The sequence below is a fragment of the Culicoides brevitarsis genome, chromosome 3, assembly GCF_036172545.1.
Source record: "Culicoides brevitarsis isolate CSIRO-B50_1 chromosome 3, AGI_CSIRO_Cbre_v1, whole genome shotgun sequence".
NCBI classification, from domain to species: domain Eukaryota; kingdom Metazoa; phylum Arthropoda; class Insecta; order Diptera; family Ceratopogonidae; genus Culicoides; species Culicoides brevitarsis.
The window spans coordinates 33,417,987-33,443,579 of record NC_087087.1 but is presented as its reverse complement, the minus strand read 5'-3'; the positions used below and the strand labels follow the sequence as shown (position 1 = coordinate 33,443,579).

The 25,593-nt window shown below is 23.3% G+C and overlaps 1 protein-coding gene across 1 annotated transcript in view; it reads right to left on the bottom strand.

Annotated features, from left to right (window-relative positions):
• Positions 1-1,102: 1,102 nt before the first annotated feature.
• LOC134833145 (death-associated protein kinase related-like) overlaps positions 1,103-25,593 on the bottom strand; it is a 43,625-nt gene continuing 19,134 nt past the window's right edge. Inside the window, exons 2-5 of the mRNA XM_063847370.1 lie at positions 5,912-6,124; positions 3,926-4,101; positions 2,197-2,515; positions 1,103-2,135 (exon numbers count right to left, since the gene is read on the bottom strand). Of these exons, the coding sequence (XP_063703440.1) occupies positions 1,583-2,135; positions 2,197-2,515; positions 3,926-4,101; positions 5,912-6,124 (1,261 nt within the window). The 3' untranslated portion in view covers positions 1,103-1,582. The remainder of the gene's footprint in view (positions 2,136-2,196; positions 2,516-3,925; positions 4,102-5,911; positions 6,125-25,593) is intronic.

The window sequence follows — 25,593 nt, the reverse complement described above, 5'->3', positions numbered from 1 at the left end:
TGGTATGAATATTTGTATATTTTCTACTGAAAAATTTTCTTTCATCTTTTTTATTTTAATTTAATTTTTCACTGACATTTAATTTAAGTATTTATGCTTGGAGGACAATTTCTGCCGCGAAAAATAATTAATTAAAATTGCTTTTAATTAAAAATTCTCACAGGGCATTCGTTCAACAGAATCTTGAATTGATTGGAAATTCTTATAATTAATAATTTTTTTATAAAATGATACACGTACAAATAAAATGTAATGCAGCAATGGTAATAAAAACACAAACTTACGAATTAAATTCACTTAAAACTAGAAATTTAAAGAAAAAATTTTAAAATAAAATTAAATTAAACTGTACATGAAAAAAATAATAATTTTTTTTATAATAAAACTGAGAACAATATTTTTTTTGTTTAAAAAAAATCTTAAGACATAAAATAGATATGATACGATAAATAAATATTTTTATATCTAATTATCTATATTTAATATTTTTATATTTTATTTATTTATCTAAAAATTTTTTTTTATTAAAAGTGTAATATCTCAAAAAAACATTTATATATATTTAATTAAATATTTTTTTTTCTCCAAAAAAAATTTTTTTTAATGCAACCAACTTTTTTTTTATATATTTAATTATTTTTTTTATATCACTTACAAAATTTTCTAAATCGTTGTTTATTTATTTTTTATTTGTATAAAAATTTTACGTGCCAAGCTAAAAAAATTTTAAAAATTTTTTCCACATTTTTTTTTTTTGATAGAATACCGTAATGTTAATAATTCTTATGGAAAAAAAAATAAAAATAAAGAGAAAAATATTTTTTTTAATTAATTTTTTGAAATTTTCAGCAGTTTTTAATATAAATTTAGAAAAAACTTTATTTAAATTTTTTTTTCAAAAAACATGAAGATCAATAAAAATTCCATTAAAATTATCTACATTACGGTAAATTTTTTTTCATAGAAAATCGAATATTTATTCTACAACCAGCGTTTTTTAGCTATTTTATTATTTTTTATCACATTTAATAAAAAAGCGAATTTTTTTATTTATCTAAATTTTCTACCAGAGTATAAAATGTTCAAAATTTCAAGTGTCGTTGGCACTTTTGATTGCATTTTTCTATGATTTTGTATCAAAAAAGCTTCGAAGTGATGAATTTTTGTGCATTTCTCTTTTCCTTTTGAAGTTAAGACTCGAAAAAAAAATCCGTAAATCCAAGGAAAAGAAGAATAAGGCCTCGTTAGGGAACTTTTGAGATGAATTTTTGATGGAACAAACAAAAAAAAAATTTTTTTACAGACATTAAAGCACTATTTGAGTGCGTTACATATAATAATAATATTAATTAATAATAATACCGTAATACAAATAATAGGTAATCGTTCACATCGTTCCTTAAACACTTTTTCATTAAATTAAATATTATTACAAGAAAAAAAATGTACAAGCACTTAACTATGAAAATTTTTCATTTTTTTAGGATTAGAGGTGAATTTTGTGTACATTTGCTTAGATGGACATGCAAAAGACCGATCTGAAAACTTTGTACACGTCAACACGTCGAAGGCAAAGTAAACGTTAATCGGGCGAGCAAATCCGTTGTTGGCATCCGTTCGTGTTGCGGTTGTTAAGTACGAGTTGCTGTTGATCGTCGAAGAGCGTTTCCGCCGAAAGGGGTTGTTGCACGACAATTGTGACGATCGGCGACGTGCCAAAACTGCCATTCAGGTCAACGGCATCGGGATTCACGGAAACCGCAGCTGTTTTTCGCAGATTGGAGTACAACGGCGACGCTTTTCGTATCACTTTGGGTGTCGTGGGGGCATCCGGGAAGACGCTGGCTTCGACACTCGGACTCAGGATGTTGCTGCGTAACGGCGTACAATGCAAATTCTCCTTGTCGTTCAACTTTTCGACAGATTTGGGCGTGGCGTGACGCGGCGGAGTCGCTGGTAGTTGGTTAGTCGGTGTACTGGATCTCACAATTTCCGGTTTATCACACGTTGGCGCTTCGTTTTCGATGACGACAGGTTTTTCGACACTTGACTCCGTCGATGCGGGACTCTCGGTGCCATTTTCGGAGGATTTTATCCATTTGTGCGACAGACATTCTTCGACATTTAATCGCTCACTAAAAAAAAATAATTTTTTTTTACAGAAATTCTTCAAAAAATTATAAAAAAAATCCTTACTGTGGTTTAATTTGCAACGTTTCCGTGATAAAGTCAATTGCCGCACTCGATGCCGTCTCGAACAAATCTTCGGGAAACGTCAAGTTGCATTTGGAAATATTCAAGAAGGTTTCTTGCTTTGTATCGCCTGCGAAAGGGCTGCATCCGCTCAGTAGCACGTACGCCAAGACGCCAACACTCCAGATGTCGGTGCGCAGTGAGACGGGATCGTACTGTAATACTTCGGGAGCGACGTAGTCTGGGGTGCCGACAATCTCTCGCACTTCGCTGGATTTGTTGATGACACGTGAGATACCGAAATCGCACAACTTCAAGCCATCTGTGACGAGAAATTAAAAAAAAATAGTTATTAGAGAGACCTTGCGATTGAAATGCGTGATTTCCGGATTATATTCACTTAAATTCTCACTTCACTCTCGAAATAATCAACGCATGAAACTACGATTAGTTGCGCCAATTAAGAAATAATTATTGCGTTGCCTGCCCATTTTGGAGATTAGATGCGATTTTGTGAGTAAATTAACCAAAAAATTATTATTTTTCATTTTTCCCATTAAATTGTTATACAAAAAAAATTTTAAAAAAATTAATTTAAAACTTTTTATTAATTAAGACATAATTAATTAATTAATTAAGAACCTACATAATTTAATTTTTTTTATTAATTTTTAAAATATTTTTATATTTTGTTTCAATGACTTTCAGAACAACATTAAAATATTTAAAAAAAAATAATAAAAAAATAAACTAAAAAAAATATTCATTAATTTAATTTAAAAAATTTTTAATTTTTTATTAATTAATTAATTGAATTGAATTTTTTAATTAAAAATAAATAAAAAAATAAATATTTAAATAATAATTTTTAAACATTTTAATTAATATTTTTAATATTTTAATTGCAATTAATTTATTTTAATTTTAATTTTTTTTATTATTTTAAAATTTTTCATTAAGTTTTGGATGTAAAAAGATTAAACAAAATTTTTAATTTAATTTTTTTTATTAATTAATAATTTTTGCCAATTTGTCTTAATAATTAATTTGAGACTAAATTTCATTATTTAAAAATTAATTTTATTCTGAAAGTCATTGAAAAAAAAAAAATAAATATTTAAAAAATTAACAAAAAAAAATTTATTTAATTTCTTATTAATTAATTAAGAGTTAAAAATTAATAACATAAAAAAGCCAAAAATATTTAACTTAATTGATTTTTTAAAAAATTATTTTTTTTTCATTATTGATTTATTTATTTTTTTCATTTTTTTAAAAATATTTTTAAAAATTCGAAAAAAGATTATTTTTTATGATTTTTTAAGAACAAATTAATAAAATAAAATTTAAACAATAAAATAAAAAATTAAGCTAAAAATATTTTTCTTCTTTAACTTTATTTTTTTTAAATTATTTATTTTTTTTAAATTATTGATTAAAAAATTGATTAAAAGAATATTTTAAAAAATTAAATAAAACATAAATAATTCTGAAAAAAATATTTTTCTCATTTAAAAAAAAATAATGAATATTTTTTGCAAAAAATCATTAAAAATATATTTTTTGTTAATTTTTTAAAAATTTCATTTAAAAAAAAATTATGAAAATTAAAAAAATAAACTTTTGGTTAATTTTCTCACAAAACCTCATTCAAATCATAAACAAACATTAAAGCCCAACTCTCTTATTTTTCTTTTGTTTTGCATTTCAACAGCAGATGACGACGACTTACCTTCAACTTTTTCACCATTCATCAAGATATTTTGTGGTTTTACATCTAAGTGAGCGATATTAAGTTTGTGCATGTACTGTAAGGCTTTCAGTATTTCCCTTAAACAAATTATTGTCTGCTCTTCGGTGAGGCAGCCTTCGATATCCAGCAAAGTTTGGAGTTCGCCGCCATGTACCCTAAAAATAATAAACAAAAAGTTTTGTGAGTGAGCGGTTAGAAAGAAATATTTATTTACATTTCAGAGAAAAATAATAATTTAGGAAGTACAAATATGTTCAACTAGACCCTGAAAAATTTTTCAATAATGGGCTTTTACCGCATTAAATTTATTTATTTTTTTATTATTTCGTGCGTGTGTGGAACAAAACTAACAAACTTTTTTTTCTCTATTTTTTTTGTCTGTGGCTCGCGTTCGTTTTACGCACGTTAAGATCGAATTGCACGCATGTCGGTCAGTTTTAATTGTGCGAGAGAAGAAAAAATTTGTTGAATTGTGAAACAGGAAATCGAAAGTAAATAAAGTAGGTAATAAAGTAATAATTAGGCGTGTATTTTTTTCTCCTCAATTGTTTTTTTTTACAACTTTATCATTATATTCTTTGTTAGAATTGTTTATTTAACTGTTTTTTATGTATTCTTTACTCGCGTGGCCTAGACATTTGTGGGACAGGGTGATTTGATACACATTGACGTCTTTTTTTTTAATATGGGAATAAAAAAACAATAAAAAAAATTTGTTGATCCCAATTTCTTTTTATTTCTTATTGAAATACGGGGGAAAAGTGGGTTGATTGTTTGTTTTAAAGAAAAAGGCAACTGAAAGTCAGAGGAAGTCTTTTAAATAAATAAATTAATTAATTAAAGATGGATCGCAAATGTTCTTTGTCTCATTTTTTTGCGTTTTTTCAATAAAATTGTGGGAAAGACATTAAAATTTAGGTTGAGTTCATGTCAGCAAAGTCAAAAATGTTATGAAGAATTGACCTTCATGAGTGTCGAAAGTGACTTTCGACATAAAATTTAATCGAAGTGACCTGAAAATGTTTTTTTCGTCAAAAATTTTAATATTTTTTCCATTTTTTTTTAAATATATATTTTTTTAATGGAGTTACCTATTTAATTTTTTATTTTAAAAATTTTATTAATTAATAAAAAATAAAAAATTAATTAACAAATATTTTTTTAACAAATTTTTTGTTTTAATATTTTTAAAATATTTTAAAATAAAAATAATTTCAAATTAAATAATTTTAGAATAAAATATTTTTTTTAAATTAATTAATCTTTTTTAAAATTTATTTAAATTAATTTTATAAATAAGAGAAATTAACAATTAATTAAATAAAAATTTAAAAAAACAAAAAATATTTGAGAAATTTCGATAAAAATTTATTTTTGTTTATTATTAAATTAAATACAAAAATTAAGAAATTTATTTTCTTTGAAATGAAAATAAATAAAAAAAAAATAATTTTTAAATAAATTAAATTTAAATAAATTTATTAAGATTTTTGATCAAATTTAAAAAATATAAGTAAAATTAAATTCTTTTCTAAACAATTTTTTTTTTAATTAAAAATATTTTTTGTCTATTGAATAAATTAGATTTTTTTTTTATTAATTAATTTATTTTACAATTTATTCAAATTGAATAATTAATTAATCCAATAAATTAAAAAAAATAAAAATTTTAAAAACCTAATTAAAATCTTCTTTTTCGGAACCAAAAAAAAATTTTTTTAATTCGCTAAAAGTTTTTTTATTTATTTAATTAATTTAAATAAATTTATTTTACTTAATTTAATTCAAAAAATTATTAAAAAAAAAATAATTATTTAATTTAAAAAAAATTAAAATAATTTTAAAATTATTTAATTTTAATTTATTTTAAATTTTTTTTTAAATCAATTTTTATTCGTTTTCCTCAAATCAAATAAAAAAAACTAATAAAAATGCAAATAAAAACCGCAAGAAAAAAAAACTTACAGTTCCAAAACAAGTGCCGTCTCCAATCGCGTCTCGTGTACCGCATACAAATTGATGATATGTTTGGAGTCTGCACACAACATCAGTACCGCAATTTCATGATTTATATCCTTTGTGTAGCATTGATCACGACGCCGGCGTCGCAAAAATTTGGCAGCATACTGAACACCGGTCTTCTTGTGTACCGCACGTCGAACTGTGCCAAACTTTCCTCTGCAAAGAACAAAAAAATAAACAAAAATTATTGAAAAAATTCAAGAAAATTCACGTGCATCTGATGATGACTTGACAGTCAAGTTCAAGGACCAAAGATAATTGCAAAGAACTCGATGATGCAACAACAATTTTTATTATTTTTTTTATATATAATCGTCATCGTCATCTTGTTCAAGGGAATTTTTTATTTCATAAAATAAATCAAACAACAACATCTTCAAGTTTTTATTAGGCATTGTTTACAGAACATTGAATACGCGATCGACGAGCACGAACAAAAAAAAAATTATTTTATTCACTTTTCTTTTTGTTTGTATTTTTTTTTTTTGGTTATGATTGTGAAGTAACTGATTGACCAAATGCAATTGTTTTGTTTTGTCAAAAAGTGTTTCGCAATAAATAATTTCATAATTATTATTGAACGAGCGTACGAACGATGATTTATTGTTGATTTTTTTTTTTTTTTTGATTGAACAACATCCGTCTCGAGAGCTCACTTTCATTTAAAAAAATTTTTTTTTAAGTCGACAGTTGACAAAACCTTCAAAATTCTACAGAAAATATTTTAAGTACAAATTAATTGAAAGATTTCTTTGTATAGTAAAAAACAATTCAAAATCCAATAAAACGCTCTCTCGTAAAATCCAATAAAAAAAATAATTTTGTTCGACTAAATATGATTAATCATAAAATAAAAGGAATATACGCACGAGTCGCGCTAAAAGTTGTCTGCTGAAGTAGCAACCGCCCACACAATTTTTTCGATTCGTGAAAAAAAAAACAGTTCAATATCAAATATTTGACGATTTGTGTTTTATTGGATTGGAATCAATAAATTCAATCGAGGTTTTATTAATTTTATTAAATAATTTTTTTTTTAATTCGTTAGGTACATATATCCGATTTGCGTCAAAGGAACGAATCTAGGCACGTAGGTTGACTGAAAATTAAGACTTAGACTGCTTGACCAGACAAGAAGTTCAGACATGCAAGTCGAGTCAGAAACAGGAACTTTGAATGACAAAAAAATTACTTATCAGATCTGCACGTAGTTTGATGTGGTTTTGAGAAATAATTTCAAAAATAAACCGCAAAATTATTTCATTCACGTAAAAAAAAATGAAAGAAGCATAAAAAAAGAGGTAAGAAAAGCCGACTGAGCTTCTACTTGGTTTTTATTTATTTATTTGCATAACTCGTGAAAGATCAAGTGGTCAACCAAAAGTGCAAATAAAAAATTTTGCAAAGAGAATTTTAAATTTTATTTATTTTTTTTAATTTTAAATTAAAATTTTTTTCTATAAAATATTAAAATATTAAAAAAAATAAAATTCATTAATTTTAATAAAAAAAAATATTTTTTTTTACTTAAAAATTATTAAAAAATATTCTATAAGTTTTAAAATAATTATTTAAATTTAAAAAAAAAATTTAAAAAAATTGTTTATTTTTTAAATAAAATTTAAAGTTAGAAAATTGACTAAAAATAAACTTTTTGCAAAAAACAAAAATATTTAAATTTATTAAATACAAAAAAAATTAAGTAAAAAAAATTAAATTTATAGAATGATTTTTTTTATTTTTAATTTTTCAATTCATAAAAATTTATTTTATTAATTAATAATAAAAATCTTAAAGTTTTTAAAATTATTTATACAAAATATTTTAAACGTTAAAAAATAAAATTAATTATTTTTAATTAAATAATTTAATTATTCACTTTAAAATTACAAAAAAAAATTTCTTAAAATTTTTAGATAATTTTTTTAATTAAAAATAAATTTTTAAAAAATTTATAAAAAACTTGAAATTTTTAAAATAAAATTTAAAGTTAGAAAATTGACCAGAAATTAGCTTTTTATCAAAAAAATTATTTAATAATTAAAAAAAAAAAATTTTTTCGCTTCAAATTTTAAAATTAAAAAAAAATGACAAAAATAAATAATTTTTAATTATACAAAAAATTAAATAATTAATAAATAAAAATTAAAGTTTATTAAAAAATGACAAATCTAATAAAAAAATTTAAATTTTCTCAACCTTTCCTTTAAATGCAAATAACCTTTAAAACCAATTTTCTATCACGTTTCAACTTCAAATCCATCGCAATGTACTTCCGTATTGGGTTCGGTTCTTGCTATAATGCAACAAATAGCTCCATAATTAAATAACATTTAATAAAAAAAAAAATAAAATGAGCAGAAAAAAATATAACGTTAAATTCTGAGTTGTAGAAAAATTGTAGGTGCACGCATTAATACACACGATTTATTTAATATAATTTTGCATTCAGCCTACCCGCAACTAGTTCTATTGCACACCGTCAAAATAAAATAAAATAATTTTTAACCTTGAAATTCATAATAATATTCATTTTTTTCATTATTTCAATTTTTTCCTATAGAAAAAAATAAAACAAGCTCGAGAATTACCGGCGTTTTTTTTTCGTTTCTCGCCCAAATAGTTTCTTTCGAGGCAGGACCTGCGACAACACAGAGAGAGACAATTAATGACCTGCCATAAAAATCGTCGACAAGAATAAATTGCGATATATTAATAATAATAACGATGATATTGTTGTGCAATAACAACAAAACTTTGTTTCACACACAAAAAAGGGAATACGATGAAATAAAATACAAATTTTTTCTTTAAATAATAATGTTGTTTTGATTGTTGCTCGTTGTTATAGTAATATTCACAATAAAATAAAAAAAAAAAAATAAATACAAATGATTTCCTTTCCTGCCTGAATGTAAGTTCTTCTTCTTTTTCTGCGTTACTTTGTTGACTCTCGACGACTTGTTTCACAACCTACAACTACTTTTTTTTACCGCATTTCGAAGAAAAAATACGGTTTTATGCTTAAAAAAATTGTCTTTGAACATCCATGGGTCAAAAAATGCCCTTTTTGGTAATGAGGAGTACGAAAATGTGAAGTGAGGAGTATAAAAATGTGAAATTTTATTTTTTTTAAATAAAATTCATTGAAATTTTATGAGACGATTCATACTTTTATAATATGATCTTTTTGAATTTTCTCGTAAAATACAAAAGTTTCACATTTTCGTACTCCTCACTTCACATTACCGTACTCCTCATTGCTGAAAAGGGCATTTTTTGATCACAAAAGGAAATTTTTTGACTCATGAGTTAGCAAAAAACATTTTTTATACCATGAGGTGTATAAAATATATCATGAGGAGTATCAAAATGTACCTTGAGGAGTACAAAAATGTGAAAAATTTAATAAAAATTAGTTAAAAATGCGATAAAGTTGATCGTTCCTTTCAAAATGAAAACTTTTGATCTCATTTTTCTTCTCGTCTCGTTGTTTTTCTGTACATGAGACGACAAATTATTCTGTGCCATTGTTTCAAAAGTGCAAGAAGTGCGAAAAATACCTCGTAGAACATTCCCAATTAGCAAAATATTTCGTCGAGACACCGCAACATTGTAAATTCTTCGCCTTTCTTGAACATTTGTCAACAATCACTTTTAAAAAGTAAATTATCATGTACGATTTATTTAAATTTTCTCTTAATTAGCCTCAAATGGAGGAAATAAATCTCCGTAAAAAACGTAATAATTAAAACTTGTAACAATGTACGTTGTTACTTCATCGCAGCGAAGACGACACACGAGAGAGAGAAGGGCAAAGAAAGAAGCTCAACAATGTCTAAATTTATTTGAAACAGTTATTTAATGGGAAAATTTCGGTATTTCAATGCGATCGTCATTAAACTTGTCTTCGCGCGTCTTAAATTAAAGCATGATAATTATGATGACGCTGAGACTTTTATTGTTGAAAAGTGTATTAGGAGACTAATTCATGAGGAGAAAATAATGTGATTGGTGTTTATTTATTGTTATATTATTTATAAAGATGTAATTTTGTTGTCGACGATGCGTTTCGTGCGACGACGTTGTGTGATGTGATGCTTTATTGTCTGTTACAGCATTTTATTTGAAAATTTATGAACAATAACGAAGCATTGTCGCATGGAAATTTTCGATTAGAAACGGTTTTACGGGAATTTTTTTTCGAAAGGCTTTTGTGTGTCACGAAGGTTTTGGAAAAAAAATTAAAAATTATTAAAATTTTTAAAAAATTAATTTTTAATAATATTTTAGAAAATGATTAAAATATTAAGAAAAATTAAAAAAAAAATTAATTAAATTTAATTTAAAAATTAATTAAAATTTAAAAAAATTAAAAAATTAATTTATTAAAATAAATTAAATAATTATAAAAAAATAATTTAATTAAATTAATTTAAATTAATTAATTTAATTTTTAATTAAATTAATAATTAATTAATAATTAAAATAATTAAATAATTAAAAATAATTTTATTTAATAAAATTTTTGATAAATTTTATTAAAATTAAATTATTTTTTTAAATTAAAAAAAATTTTAAAAATATTTTCTTTTAAAATCAAGGAGTAACTGAAGGATGTCTACTCAACAAAAAATTCCAAGACAAAGGTTACCAAATTTCAATAATTTTCAATTAAAAACTCAAAGCCAAACATTGTTAAATAAAATATCCAAAAAAATATTTGTTCTTGTCGTGCGCAAAAATCATTATATTATTTACTAATCTAAATATTTTTCGGTAATAACAATAAAAAACTTTAAATTCAACACAAATCACAAATAATAATCACAAGCCACAAACAATAAACGATTATTATTATTTTTATTCGATTTTCGTTTATTTGTTTTTTGTTTATTTATTATTGTCGATTGAAGGACAAATTCGAATTGTTATAAATATTCACAATTTAAGGTATTGATCAGTTTTTTAATTTAAATAAAAATGCACTGATTTGGAAATTTTTAGTGACCTTCTCAATAATTTTTTGATTATTGCCAGACAGAATTTTTTTCGGTTATTTTTTGTCTCTTCTTCTTTCTTTTGATTCTTTCAACGGCTAAATTATGTATTTTTTAGCGGAAAGAAGATTAAAACTGGTTTCCATGCGACGAACGAAAAAACCGTTGATAAACTTTGAAATCAAAACATTCATCATTATTTTTGAAAAGGGGCTCGTCGTGCAGCCGTTCAACGTGGTAAATGATTTTTATTGAAAAAAAGAAGAAGAAGTAGAAATTCTCGGTTTATGAGTCATTCTAAAAGAGCGCGATTTTTAACAGGTTTTGATGGATTTCAAAGAAAAAATTAATTAATAATTAATTAAAGTTAAAATAATTAAATTTAAAAAAAAGAAATAAAGATAATTTTTTTTATTAATTTGAATGAAAATAATAAAAAATAAAATAATTAAATAATATAATTTATTTTTAAAAAATATGACTAAATTTCTTATTAATTAAAGTAAATTATTTAATTAACAATTAATTAAAAATAATTATTAAAAAATAAAAAAATTTAAAATTAAAATTAATTTAGAAAATAAAATAAATATTTTTAAAAATTAAAAGAAAATTAATTTATTTTAAAAAAATATTTTTTAAAATAATTATTTTAATTTAAAAGATATTAATAAAAAAAATATTTTTAAAAAATTATCAAATATTAAAAATAAAAAAAAAATTAATTTAAAATAAATTATTTTTAATTTAAAATAAAAAATTATTTTAAATAAAATAAAAATAAATTAAATAAAAATTAAAAAATAAAATATTTAAAATTAATTTTTTTTTTAATTTTAAAAAAATTTATTAATTAAATAATTATCGAATTAAATTAATTAAAAATATATTTTTTTTTTAATTTTTAATTATTTAAAAAAAAAATAAATTATTAATTAAAAAAATGCAATAAATTTTTCAACCAATCGCAAGTAAAAAAAAAATAACATAAAAAAATTTTCCATTCATATTTCAGCTTCGTTTCATTCACTTGCACAAATACAGTAAGTAGCATCTTTTCTTCTTATACAACAATTGACAACAACAACGTGCAATTTATTGCATATTTTGATCCATCTTTTCAGTTCACCAATCATCGAACACACATGCTATGCAGGCAGCAGCAGCAGCAGCGAGACACGAAACAATAGCGGAATAAATTTATCTAAAATATTGCGTGATTTAGGGACTATTGTACTACTACCGAAGACGAACGTCACTCCACTCAACCTCAACTTTTCAATTTTTTTCTGCTGTTTTTTTTCTCAAATGAAAGTAGAAGAGACACCGAAGTGAAATCGCCATTCATTGAAAAAAAACAACAAACGACGACGAAGAAGAATCATTTATTGAATTCGAGAAACAAAGAATGTGGCAAATGATGCGGTAACGCACTTCTTTTTTCTTCTGTGTGCATCGTAAATACTCTCACTCGTAAGATGCTCTTCTTATTGCATGGCTGCACATTGCATCGCCGTGAATCGAACTAGGAAGTAAAAAAAATCTCGCTCTATCGTGAATGTGAATGCCATGCCAAGTAATTGAATTATATTCTGCTCTTTTTTACGGTTACTTTTTTTTTTTTGCTGCACATAGTTTATTGCCTTTCTGCGGATTTTTGCAGACGACGACGACGTAACCGAAAGTGCCTTTGATAAAATGCCGAGACAAATAATTAACAGTTTTGGTTTCTTTTCTTTTTTTTATTATTACTTGGCGATGGTGGTCTTTCATCAACTTTAGACATTGGCTAGACTTGAGATGGGTTTCAATCATTTTTTTTCTCGGAGATTAGATCAAAAAATGCGCGATTCTCATCCTTTTAGTTGTTTTGTAATTTCTGCATTTCATGCTTCTAATGAAGGAATCATGATTTTAACGCGAGAATATTTTTTGGAGGATTTTTTGATTGAATTTTTGATAAAATTTGGCAAGTCATTACAAGGGTTTTGTTATTTCAATCCTCGTTAAAATATTTTTTGAATTTAATTTTCAATAAAAATTTTTTTTTTAAATTTTATTCTCAATAAAGAGTTTTTAAAGAAGCCAAAATGCTTGAAAAAAGTTAATTTTTAAATTTTTTGATTAATTTAAAAAAAATCAAAATAAATTTTTTTTTAATTTTTTTTTTAATATTTTAACTTTAATTTTCTTCAGAAAAAAAAATGTTAAAAAAATAAAAAAAAATTAATTTTTTTATTTTTTTAAAATATTTTTTACGAAATAAAAAAAATTAAAATTAATAAAAAATTATTTTAAAAAAATTAAAAAAAAAAAAAAATTAATAATAATAAAAAAATCAAATTTATTATTATTTAGTTTTTTTTATTTATTTAATTTTTAATTTAATTTAATTTTTTGAAAAAAAAAATTTTCGATCAATTTTTAAACCAAAATTTATTTTAAAGGCATTTAAATTTAAAATTAATTAAAATAAAAAATTATTCATTATTATTTTTTTTTATTTTAATTGAATTAAATATTATAAAAATAATTAAACTTATATATATTTAATTAAAGAATAAAAATAAAAAATAAAATAAATTAAATAAAAATAAAAAAAATAAATTAATAAAATTATTCAAAAAAATTAAAATAAATCAATAAAAAACAATTTTTTAATTATTTTTTATTTATTTTTATTTTATTTTTTAATTTTATTTTTTTTTAATTTTCTCGAAAATTAATTTTCCATTAAAATTTTCATGTCAAAAAAATTTTTTTTTTTTCATTTAATATGCTTAAAAAAATCCATCAAAAACAAAATTATGTTCAATTAAAATCACAGAAACCTTAAAAATGATAAAATTGACTGACAGCTTTTGAAATCTGTCCTCTAAAACTGCTCTGATAAGAAAAATATTCGTTCCATACGAAAAAAAAACTGACTTCAACCAACTCACTCATCAAAATAAATGACGATCGACACGACAATTAACCTGACTAACTCCGCTGACTGTTAGAGCCATTTATTATATAACAACAATCGCTCGCAATCCGAATGCACACACAATAGAAAAGAACCTGTTGTAAAAAAATCCACCTACGAGAATATATTCGCACAATTCGCGACTTCTTTACAATAAAATGTATTAACTGTTAATAAAAAAAATAATAATAACACAAAGCAGGCACTTTGTATCGAAACAACAAACAAATGCGAAAAAAAATCTTGTTAGAACAACGTTTGTGTGTTTTATTATTTTTATTTTTTTTATTATGATTGCCAGAAGCAACGGTTATTGAAAGCTTTGACAAAGACACATCATCATGGGAACAATGAAAACTTTTGAGATCCAATCAAAATTGACTTCGACAGGGAAAAAAATCTGAAGCCAATTATTGAAACTTTTGACCTTGCTACTGAAGATTTTTTACGACGCACAGTGGGATTTATTTTTTTTTATTTTTATTTAAAATTTTTTAGAAAATATTTAAAAGTTGGTCAAAAATAAAAGAAAAATTTTAAAAAATTATAAAAATTGAAATCTTAATTTCTTAAATTTTTAATTATTTTTTGATCAATTTTTCTTCATTATTAGACCCCTGTGCGTTTAAAATATTTTTTTATAAATAACAAAAAATTATTTAATTTATTAATTTTAATTTTTTTTAAATATTTTAATTTTTTTATTTAAAATTTAATATATTAATTAAATAAAAAAAATTAAAATTGAATAAATTAAAAATATTTTAATTTTTTTTAATAAATTTAAATTTAAAATTATAAAAAAATTTTTTATGTTTTAATTATTAAAATTGAATTAATTAATTTAAATTAAAATTGAAAATAAAAAAAAAATAAATTTAAATTAAAAAAAAAAAATTAATTTATTAAAAAAATTATTAAAAATTTTGAATTTATTTTTTTATTTAATTTATTTTTCTTTTATTTATTTTTTTTTTTAATTTTAAATAAATAAATAATTTTTGCCCACTGTGATCGCAATTCTTATCTAAAAATACAAACACACATGGAAGATTATTCAGCTTGCTTTGTTTGATATTTCGTTATCTTTTGCTATATCTTCATTTTTTGGCGAGATAACAACTTTGATTGTGTGAGAAAATATTTTGTTTCGTCTTCAGTAACAAAAAAATTCTTTAAAAAATGTCTTTTCTTACATAATAATTGTAATTATAATTTCATGTAACTGTTCATCTTATTATTTTTTTATTGCTTGTCCAGCATGAAACATAATTTGTCAAACAACTTGTCAAAAAAAAAACTTTTAGTTCAACGAACTTTTATTTCGAGAGCTGCTAAATAATTAAACAAACAAAGAAAACAAAACTTCATAAATTCAACGGAAGTAAAAACAAAAATTTTTTTTTGGTAAAAATTTTTCGTTTTTTGTTTCCTTCTCACAAAAGGACAGACAATTGTTTTCTTTCTTTGCGTGTTTTTGTTGAGCACTCTTCACTGCCAAGGTTTCTGCCAAAAACTCAAAAATTAAAAAAAAAAATTAATAGGCCAATTACCTACCGAAAAAAAAATTAAACGAAAAATTGTTTGTTGCATGTGATGCCATTTTTACCGTTAAATCATTTTTTTTTTTCAAAATAATTACCTGAGGAAAAAATTTGAGGTGTCCGAAAAAAAAATCGCATGACACCCAAAATTATTACATTATTAAGCAATTATATTTAGGAAAGTTGCGAGAGAGTCGTGTTGTTATTTCAAACATCATGAGAAAAAAATTAATAATTTGCAAAATCAGCATAACCTACGGGAGATTTTGTTCTCGGTGCGTAAAAAATAAAAAAAAAATAATATGAAAGAATTTTTGCACCGGAAGAATAACTCAAAGTCGTGTAGATGCGAAATTATGATCATCACACATCAAAAGAATGAAATAATAAGAGATCATCACATTTCACACATTTTAATGTTTTGATGTCGGAACGGTGCATAGTTATTATCTTAATATGTGTTTTTGCTGTATTTTGTGGCAATGATCTGAATGTCAGCAGTTGAAGAGTTTATTTATATTTTTATAAAAATTTTTTAAGAAAAAATCAAAAATTTCAGAAATTAATTTATTTTATTTAGAATTAATTTTTTTTTAAATGTGATAATTTTTTTATAATTTTATTAAATACAAATTAATAAATTATTTTTAAATTTATTAAAAAATTTAATTTATTTTTTTTTAATTAATTAAAATTTATTTTGAATTAATTTTTAATTAAAAAATTAAATTATAATTAAATTAAATTTAATTAATTATACAAAAAAAATAATTTTTTTTATTAATTTATTTCAAAGCAAATTCAAAAGGAAAATATATTAAAAAATTTTTAGATGAAAAAATCTTTTAAAAAAATTATTAATTAAATTTTTGATTGAATTTTTTGCAAGCACAATATTTTTTAAAAAAATTAAAATTTGAAATTATTTTAATTTTAATTAATTTTGAATATTGCTTTAATTTTAAATTATTTATTTTAATTCTTTAATTCAAATAAAAATCTAATTTCTATTAAAATATTACTTTAGAAAAAAAATTAAAATTTCATGAAAAAAAAATCCACGCAAATTTTCTAAAATTGCTCTACAAAACCTACAAACCCGTAATTTAGAACCAACATTAATTCACCTGACTTTGACTGACTGATGGTTATTTTTTCAACGTTTCCATTCTTTTTTTTTTCTATCACATTACCACTTCCAACTATAACAACAAAAGACAAATAAAAAATACTAAATCAACATTTACGTGAGAAAAAAATTTTCTTGAAATGACAAGTAATTGTATTATAATTACTTTAAACTTTATATTCCATTCTTGCGAGTATAAAAAAAATAAAAATCTAAGTTCTATTTTATTATTATATTTTCCAACGCAACATATGTTTCGCATTACTTCTATATTTCACTTCTATCAAGGTTAATGTCAAGTCATTCCTGCTCTCTCGCGCAAACAAACGTCAGTCATCAGCGAAAACCACAGTTTCTTTCACAGACCATCAAAAAATAACATTCAAATAAAAATAATAATAAAAAAAGGGGGAAGACAGTAAATTAAAATAAATTTGCATGCTCAAACAATAAATACGAACAAAACGAGGAGAAAAGACAATATAACAAAAATAATCATCATCATCATCAAGAAACGTTAGAATTTTTTGTTTATACTACGAGAAATTAAAAAAAAAATAAATAAATATAACATGAATGGAATTTCTTACACATCAGCGACATAATTTTATTTTTTGTTTAATAATTTCTCATCCATGCAAAATTTTTGCAAGAAGTAAATTTTATATTTATTTTAATCGACCGACTGTAATTCGTAGAATTTTTTTTTTTTGTTTTTATTCTGAGTTGAATTTAAATTTATTTTCTCTTTTAAAATATTTGAAACAGGATGTTCGATTCATTAAAAAAATATTAAAAAAAAAATAAATAGAATAAAATAAAAAATAACATTAAAGTAATTTTTATTAAAAATAATTATTTTTTTTAATTAAAAATTTAAATGAATAATTTAAAAAATATATTATTTAATTAAATTTAAAAAAATTTTTTTCTAAATATTTTGTTAATTTTAAAATTTTATATGAAATTATTTTTTAAAAAAATTTATTTTTATTTTGTATTAAAAAAATTTAAATTTAAAAAAAAATTAATTTTTTTTATTCATTTAAATTTATTATTTTTTATATTTAATATTAAAAAAAAAATTAATTTTTTTAAAAAAAAAATTAAATTTAAATTTTAAAATAATTTTTAAAATAAATTTAAATTTTTTTAAATAAATTACATTTTTTTTTATTAAAAAATTAAATTTAAAAAATTTATTGTAATATTTTTTAAATTAATTTTTTTTTTTAATTATAATTTTAATTTTTTTACGAAGTGAAATTAAAAAAAAATATTTTTCACTAATTATTTTTAAAAATTTTAATTTTTTTAACAGTCAAAATATTTTTTTTTTATTTTTTTTATTTTTATTTTCAGGCAAAAAAAAACTTAAAACTTCAAATCTTATCAAATTAATCCAAACCAAGCAATAAACATTTATGATATTTAAAAAGGACTCAGAAACAAGAAGCAGCATTACAACAATTAAAAATAGCAAAATAAATTCATCGCGTCACATAAATAACGTGACAAAGTACGGAGATATTTGATATCATCGCACCAATTAATGTCACACACGCACAAGATCAAGCTAATCAATTTATTTTATTATGATAATAATAATCACAGCTCTATCTTTCTAGGTAGTTTTTTACCTGTGCGACGCTAAAAAATTAAAAAAAAAAATCTCGTCGGCTTATTATTTAAATATATTTAAATGTAGGTAGTTGTAAATGTACTCGTTTTCAGGTACGGGAAAAGCAGGCAGGCAATTTTTATCAAGGATAAGTGACTTTTTTGTGCAAATCTTTCGAATCATGAACGAAGAACGTGATTTTCGGAAGAATATTTTTTTTTAAGAAAGTGCCGCAAAAGACTTTTGACCTGTTTTGAAGGCGTTTCTGATTAATTGTCGAATGAAGCGCCGCCATTTAAGTTTAAATCTCATATTTCACACTCAATTTATTGCTAATAATTTTTATTTTTTACTTCCAGCCAAAAAAAAATAAAAATTTATTATTCAATCCCCATATTCATCAAGTCAACCTGTTGCGCACGGAATCATGAGTAATGCCAAAAATTCATCGCGGCACGCGGTAAAAGGAAGGAAACACACCTAATCTCAGCTGCTGGTCGTTACACTTGAATTTCGCGCTAATCGTGATTGTGCGTAGAGACGAGAGGAAATCAGTTAAGCACGACGACGCGACGTTGACGGAGATTGGCAATGACCTTGAAACCGAAAAAGAGTTGATAGTTTTTAATAAGTCGTTGCTAATATTTGCATGAGTCGACATTTTTTTCCTCATCGATATGACTTTGTGAACTAATCGGCGGCGTGTAACTGCGCAGTTACTGCAGTTCACAGTAATTTTAATGACACTGATAATGAACTTTTTCAATTAAAAACTGTGTGTGGCGGAGAATTTGTATCAAAAATGGAAAAGATAAGGGTTTTTGTTGATTGAACGATGGAAATTTTGCGGAATTAGAAGAATTTTTTTAATTAATTGACTCAAGTTTTTTATGAAAAGAATTTTTTTTCTCTTAATTGATTAAAAATTGAACTTTCAATATCGAAAAATATTTTTCATAAAAATTATATTTCATAAAAATATATATTTTTTTTTTCAAATTGTATTTTTAATCATTTTTTTTATTTAATTTAATTAAATTTATTTGATAAATTTTAAATAATTAACATTTTTAACTATTTTTGTTGAATTCAAATTTAAAAAATTAATCGGAAAATTTAAAAAGAATTTTAAAAATTAATAAAAAAATTAATTAAATTAAAAAAAATAATTATTTAAAAATAAAAAAATAATAATAATTAAAAAATAAGTAAAAATAAAAAATAAGTAAAAATTTAAAAATTAAAAAAAAATTAAAAATTTAAAAAAATTTAAAAATTTAAAAATTAAAAAAAAATTAAAAAATAAAAAAAAAATATAATTTAAAAATCTAATCTAAGTAAAAAATAATAAAACGGAAAAATTTGAAAAAAAATATTTAAAAACGAAATAAAAATAAATTGAATTTAACAAATAATTTAACTTAATTAGAAAATTTAAAAAATAATAATTTATAAAAATTAATTTAAAAATAATTAAAATAAATTAAATAAAATTAATTTAATTGAAAAATTAAAAAAAAAATAATTAAATTTTGAATTATTAAAAATATTAATTAATTAAAAATTATTTTTAAATAAAAAAAAATTTTCAAAATTAAAAAAAAAAATTAAATTTTATTAAAAAAATATTAAAATTTTAATAATTTATGTAACCTTTGAACTCAAAAAAAAAATCATTGAAAAATTGCGAAAAAATTTTCCATCACTTAATTTCACACGTTACATCGAAAAACAAACAAACCCAGAAATTAATAAATAATAAACGTCAAGTTCAGCGCAATATTTGCCAAATAAACATTACTATACTACTACGCTATGCCTCAATTAGCACCTTATAAGAAACGTAAGCGCTAATCACGTTCAGTCTGCGCATCGCTCACAATTCGATTTAGTTATCAAAATTTTTTCGAGTGTGAAATATTTTGATTTACGGCATATTTTTGTCAATAATTGAAAAAAAATCGCTCACAAAAAAAAAATAATCACATCAATGTCAATGTTAATAAATATAAAATAAGTAAATAAACAAAGCATACGAAAAAATTAGTCGCTTGCTTGGTTACACGTGTGTGCCTTATTATTTACTGCGCTCTCGTTCGGGTTGTTTAGCGCGATTATCACGAACAATGCAAGCACTTTTTTTCTCGCGCTCGACGTTCATTCGCATTCAAAACATGCCGTTTGAAGTCCATAAATGGTCATTTAAGCGTAGCACAAGCATTAGCGATGCCGGTAAATATGGGCATGAGGCGTCATGACGCGTCGTCGTCGTCATTTTAATGACATTTTCATGTTTTTTCGATCGATTTCCGAGTTTCCAAGGCTCGTTAGATTTTTTTTTAAATTTTTTTATGAAAGAATTTCGAGTCAATAATCTCCGAGAAACGCGAAAAAAATTCCAGCATGTCCCGAAATTGACATTGACGGATCGTGCTCGTATTAATTTACTTGATGGAAGACATTTGGCGTTGTTTTCGTTCAAAAAAAAAAAGATGGCATCAATTAGACGCATTCCATATCGTGTCATTACGAATTTATTTACTCAAGTAAAATGCGGCTGTTCTCTTGCGATATTTATGCAAATTGACTGTTGTGTAAATATTTTTTTTTATTGATATAGGAGCGAAATGAAGGTCTTTTTCGACGAAATTTCTCAACATCAGAAGCGACAGAAGCAGACCACACACTTTTCAGTGAGTTGAAGGTCGGTTGTCGATGATGAAAAATACAAAAAAAATATTTTTACATCGAAAAGGATGTCTGCGAATGGATTTTGTCTCGCGTAGGAAATGACAAATAAATAAAAATTATCGCAAAATGTGACGAGGTGATGATTTGAAGACAAAGGGATGACTCTCACATTTATCAAAATGGGTTTTATCTGCGAATTTTTAATTTAACAAAATTTTCAACACAAAAGTGAGACATTTTAACTTCCCTAAACACCTTTTTATGAATTTTTCTATTGTTTGTGTACCCTAAATAGTGACCTTTCTCACGATTTTGATGCTATTAACGCACACTGAGAGATGATTTTTGTTCAAGAGTTTCTGTTATCGCTTCAAAATTATGTGAATTTTTATTTTTATTTTTATTAATAATTTTTGCCATTAAAATAATTTTAAATTCAAAAAATTAATTTTTAAAGTCTAAAAAATATTATAAAAATTTAAAAATAATAAAATGAAAAAACTAATTAAAAATAATAAATTTAATTAATTTTTTTATTTAATTTTTAACTAAAAAAAAAAATTTTTTTAAGTCAAAATGTCTTAAAAATATTTTTTTAAATTAACATTAAATTTTAATTTAAACTAAAATTTCAAAATTAAAAAAAAATTTAAAAAATAATGAAAATATAAAAAAAATTAAAATAAAAAATGATTTTTGCAAAATTAATTATTTTTTTTTTATTCTTTTTTTAATTTAATTAATTATTTAAAAAAATATTTTTAATTATTAAAATTTAAAAAAAAATAAATTTAAGATTTTTTTTAAATTAATTATTCAAAAACTTAAATTAATTATTAATAAAAATTTAAAAAAATAAATTAAATTAAAAAAAAATTAAATACCTAATTTTTCAAAAATCATTTTTAATTTTTTATAAATAAAATTAATTATAAAATTTTAGTTTAATTTAAACTTCATTTTTAAGTTTAAAAAAAAAATATTTTTAAGACATTTTGACTTAGAAAATAATTTTTTCTTAAAAAAATTAATCAAATAAAAAAAATTAAATTTATTATTTTTAATTATTTTTTTTTTAAATAAAATTTAATTCAAAATTTTTAATTAAATATTTTTTTTTGATAAAAAAAAAAAATAAAAAAAATTAAATAATAAAAAAAAATAAATGTGATTGACAAATAATTTTTCTTAAAATCATCCTTGATCCGTTTCTTGACCCTTGCAAACCAACGACATTCCCCGCCCAATTCTCACTTCGCTGTGCAAAAAACGCGTCATTGTCGCACCATTAAAACAATGAAACTCGTTCAGCTTTTCCATTTACGACGCCAATCTCCGTAATAATAATAATTAAGCTACAATTCCGTATCATCGCACTCGTTCATTACCATCCCATCAAAATTATATAAGAAAGCAAAAAAATAAACTTACGTCATTTTGATATTTACTTTTTTTTGTTTTACAGTCTTTGTCATTATTTTTTAATTTAATACAAAAAGTCCAACAAAAATATAAACACAACTAAAGGTGAAAATAACTGTATAATTTTTTTAATACACCGCGAGTTATTACGCGAGCTGGGCATTCAATAGAAAATGATACATTTTTTTGGGACGCGATTTAGCTTAAAGCGAATTTTTATTTTTTTCGGTGCGCGGAGCTTAATTAATGTGATAAGAGTGAGGCGAATAATTAATGAGTTAAAAATAATTTCGTAATAAAATTGAGGATTGGTGCTGCTTGGAGGAAAGGCGCTTGTTTCTTGGATCAACCCCGCGTTGCTTTGTTTTGTAAATAATGCAATTTATAGAGAGATATTAACAACTTGATTGCAAACTAATTTACAATTTAAAATGGATTGATAGTAATTTGTTGTATTTTTCCATATTTAATATCTTTTTAGAGCCGCAAAAGTCTCACAGACATTTTCTTTGAATTCTAAAGTATATTAAATTAGTCAGCGAAATTAATTTATTAGCAAATTTACTATAGAATTGCATTAAAATGAGAGCAACTTTTAGGAGTGGAACACGTCACGAGAGACGCTGTTACAAAATCATGTCTTGTCGCAATTGAAACAAGATAAGGAAATGTTACGAGAGAGACTTTCCGCATATGTGTGTTGGAATAAGACGTCAAGTGTGAGAACCGCCTTTGATTGATTCTGAGAAATTTTTCCATAAATGGAAGTTTGAATAAATTTAAAGGCAGTAACGGAAAATTCATCAGAAAAAAATCCTATGGGCGAAAAACGGGTCAGATTGATTCCTTAAGGGAAAAGGTCGACCCCTCAGGAGTCAAATCGACCCCTTCAGGGATCAAGTTGTCCCCTCAGGTGTCAAATTGACCCCTCAGTAGTCAAATTGACCCTTTAAGGGATCAGGTTGACCCCTCTGGATTCAAACTGACCCCTAAAGAGATCAGGTTGATCCCTTAAGAGGTCAAACTGATCCCTTCAAGAGGTCAATTTCATCTCTTCAAGGGGTCAACTTGATCGCTTCAAGAGGTCAGTTTGAACTCTTAAGGGATCAAATTGATCTTTTAAAGGATCATATTGATCTATTAAGGGAACATATTGACCTCTTGAAGGGTTAAGTTTCTTGGGTCTGCGGATGATCAACTCGAAAAAGGATCAAGTTAAACCCTTAAGGGATCAAATTAACCCCTTAAGGGAGCAAATTGATCCTTTAAGGTATCAAAAAATTCCCTTAACGGATCAACTTGACTCCTGAGGGGTCAACCTGATCCCTTAATTGATCAATCTGACACGTTTTTCGCCAATAGAGAAGTATAAAAGTGTTTTATATAAACCCAAACCAAGCAAAAAATATCGAGTGAGTAATTTTTTACGTCAGAGGGGGCGCCTGGTAATTGTATATGGCGCTTCGACGTCGATAATTCGCTGTTTAAACAAACAATCTGATCAATCGAGAGTAAAAGTGCGAAAAAAAATTTACAACATTGTCCGTCGCGGAAGTAAATTTGAATTCTTTTCCCTAATTCTTTCTTTAATTTTTTTTTTAAAGAATGAAAATCGCAAAGATAAAATATTTTCAAACATTTTCTGCATTGATGTCTATTTTTAAAAAACACGCGTCAAGTTCAGTTCAACTTCTCGCTTCTCGCATGCAGTACAAAGGTCCATTTGTCGTTTCGTTAATCGCATTAAAAAAAAAACGGGACCGGTTATGCGAGTAGTACGAAATTTTTGCGGAGAATTTTAAATTAATATGTAATATTTCTAAACGATCCGTTTAAAAAGTGTGACACCGCGACATGACGGTTATAAATTATTATATTTACATTTTTAGCAATAAAAAATTGAGTTCATGTTTCTTCGCTTGTCGGTTTGTTGTTTTCTTGAATGTGTGACTTATGTTGAGGTTTCATTGTTTTATTTTTTTAAATTCAATTGAATGTCATTTTCTAACAACATGTGTACTTTTTTTTGCGGGTTTCCGTTATTTCTTTGCATTTCTTCTTGTTGCCGAAAATATGTTGTGATGAATTTTGTGTGTCATGAATTTCAATTAAATTAAATTTTGTTAAGTAAATTGAAACATTGTTCACGTAGAGAATTTTGAACTTGCTTAAAAAGAGCAATGTTCTAGATTAAATTTGGATTGTTGCAAAATTTATTTTAAATCGTGATTTTGAAATTAAAAAAAAAAATAAAAAAATATGTTAATGATAAAAACAGTTCTTTATAACAACGTGCAAAAGTAATAAATCAAGTCTTTTTAAGAATGTAAATTGTTCTTAAGGGAAGTCGTTTATTTATCTTGAAGGTCAATTTTTATGTTCTTTTGCTTATTTAAAGTTCAAAAAATTACAAATTTTTTTTTTTATAATTTTTAAAAAATTTGTTTTAAATTTTTTCAACCATAGAATTAATTTAAACATTTTTTTTAAAGAAAGAATTAATTTTAATTAAAAATTATTTTAAAAAATTTAAATTAATTTAAATTAATTAAATTGAAGTAAATTAAATTAAACAATTTTATATAAATTTAAAAAAAAAATTTAAATAAATTACTTTAAATTTAAAAAAAATAATTTTTTTACTCCTTTGGTTATGCAATGAAGCTTAAACATTAATTTCCTAATTTTTGACGAAATTTCCAATCCTTTTTAATTTTTTTCTGTTCAGAAACCTTCTTTTAGCTAATCTCGACAGATTACAAAAAACTCTTTAAAGATTCTTCAATCAAAACTTGAGTTATTGCATGTCAAAATTCGTATGCAATTTACGATTTCTTCAAACCATAAAACCTCCCATAACGTAAATTTGCATACAAACTTAAAGTCATTGACCAAACCTTATCTTCAAATGTACTTTTTCATGTACTTGACGTTCTTCTGTTGGTTCTTGAACAATAAAACTGCAGAATTTCTCACAATTGAAGATCACTCACCTAAAAAGATAAGAAAAAAGAAAGAAAATCATTAATATTGCACTCGAAATTATTGCCTCGAAGCAATACGTCGCGTCGTCTCCTCTCCAGACAGTTGCGTGTTCACTCAATGACCGAAACAAATCAAAACACATTTTTTAAAAAAATCACTTTTAACAAGTAAAAGGTGTGTGAGATTTTCTCCTCCGTAGTTACGCGAAAGTCATAAAGCTAAAATTACAGATCTAAAAACGCAACGATCTAAAAAAAAAAGTTGT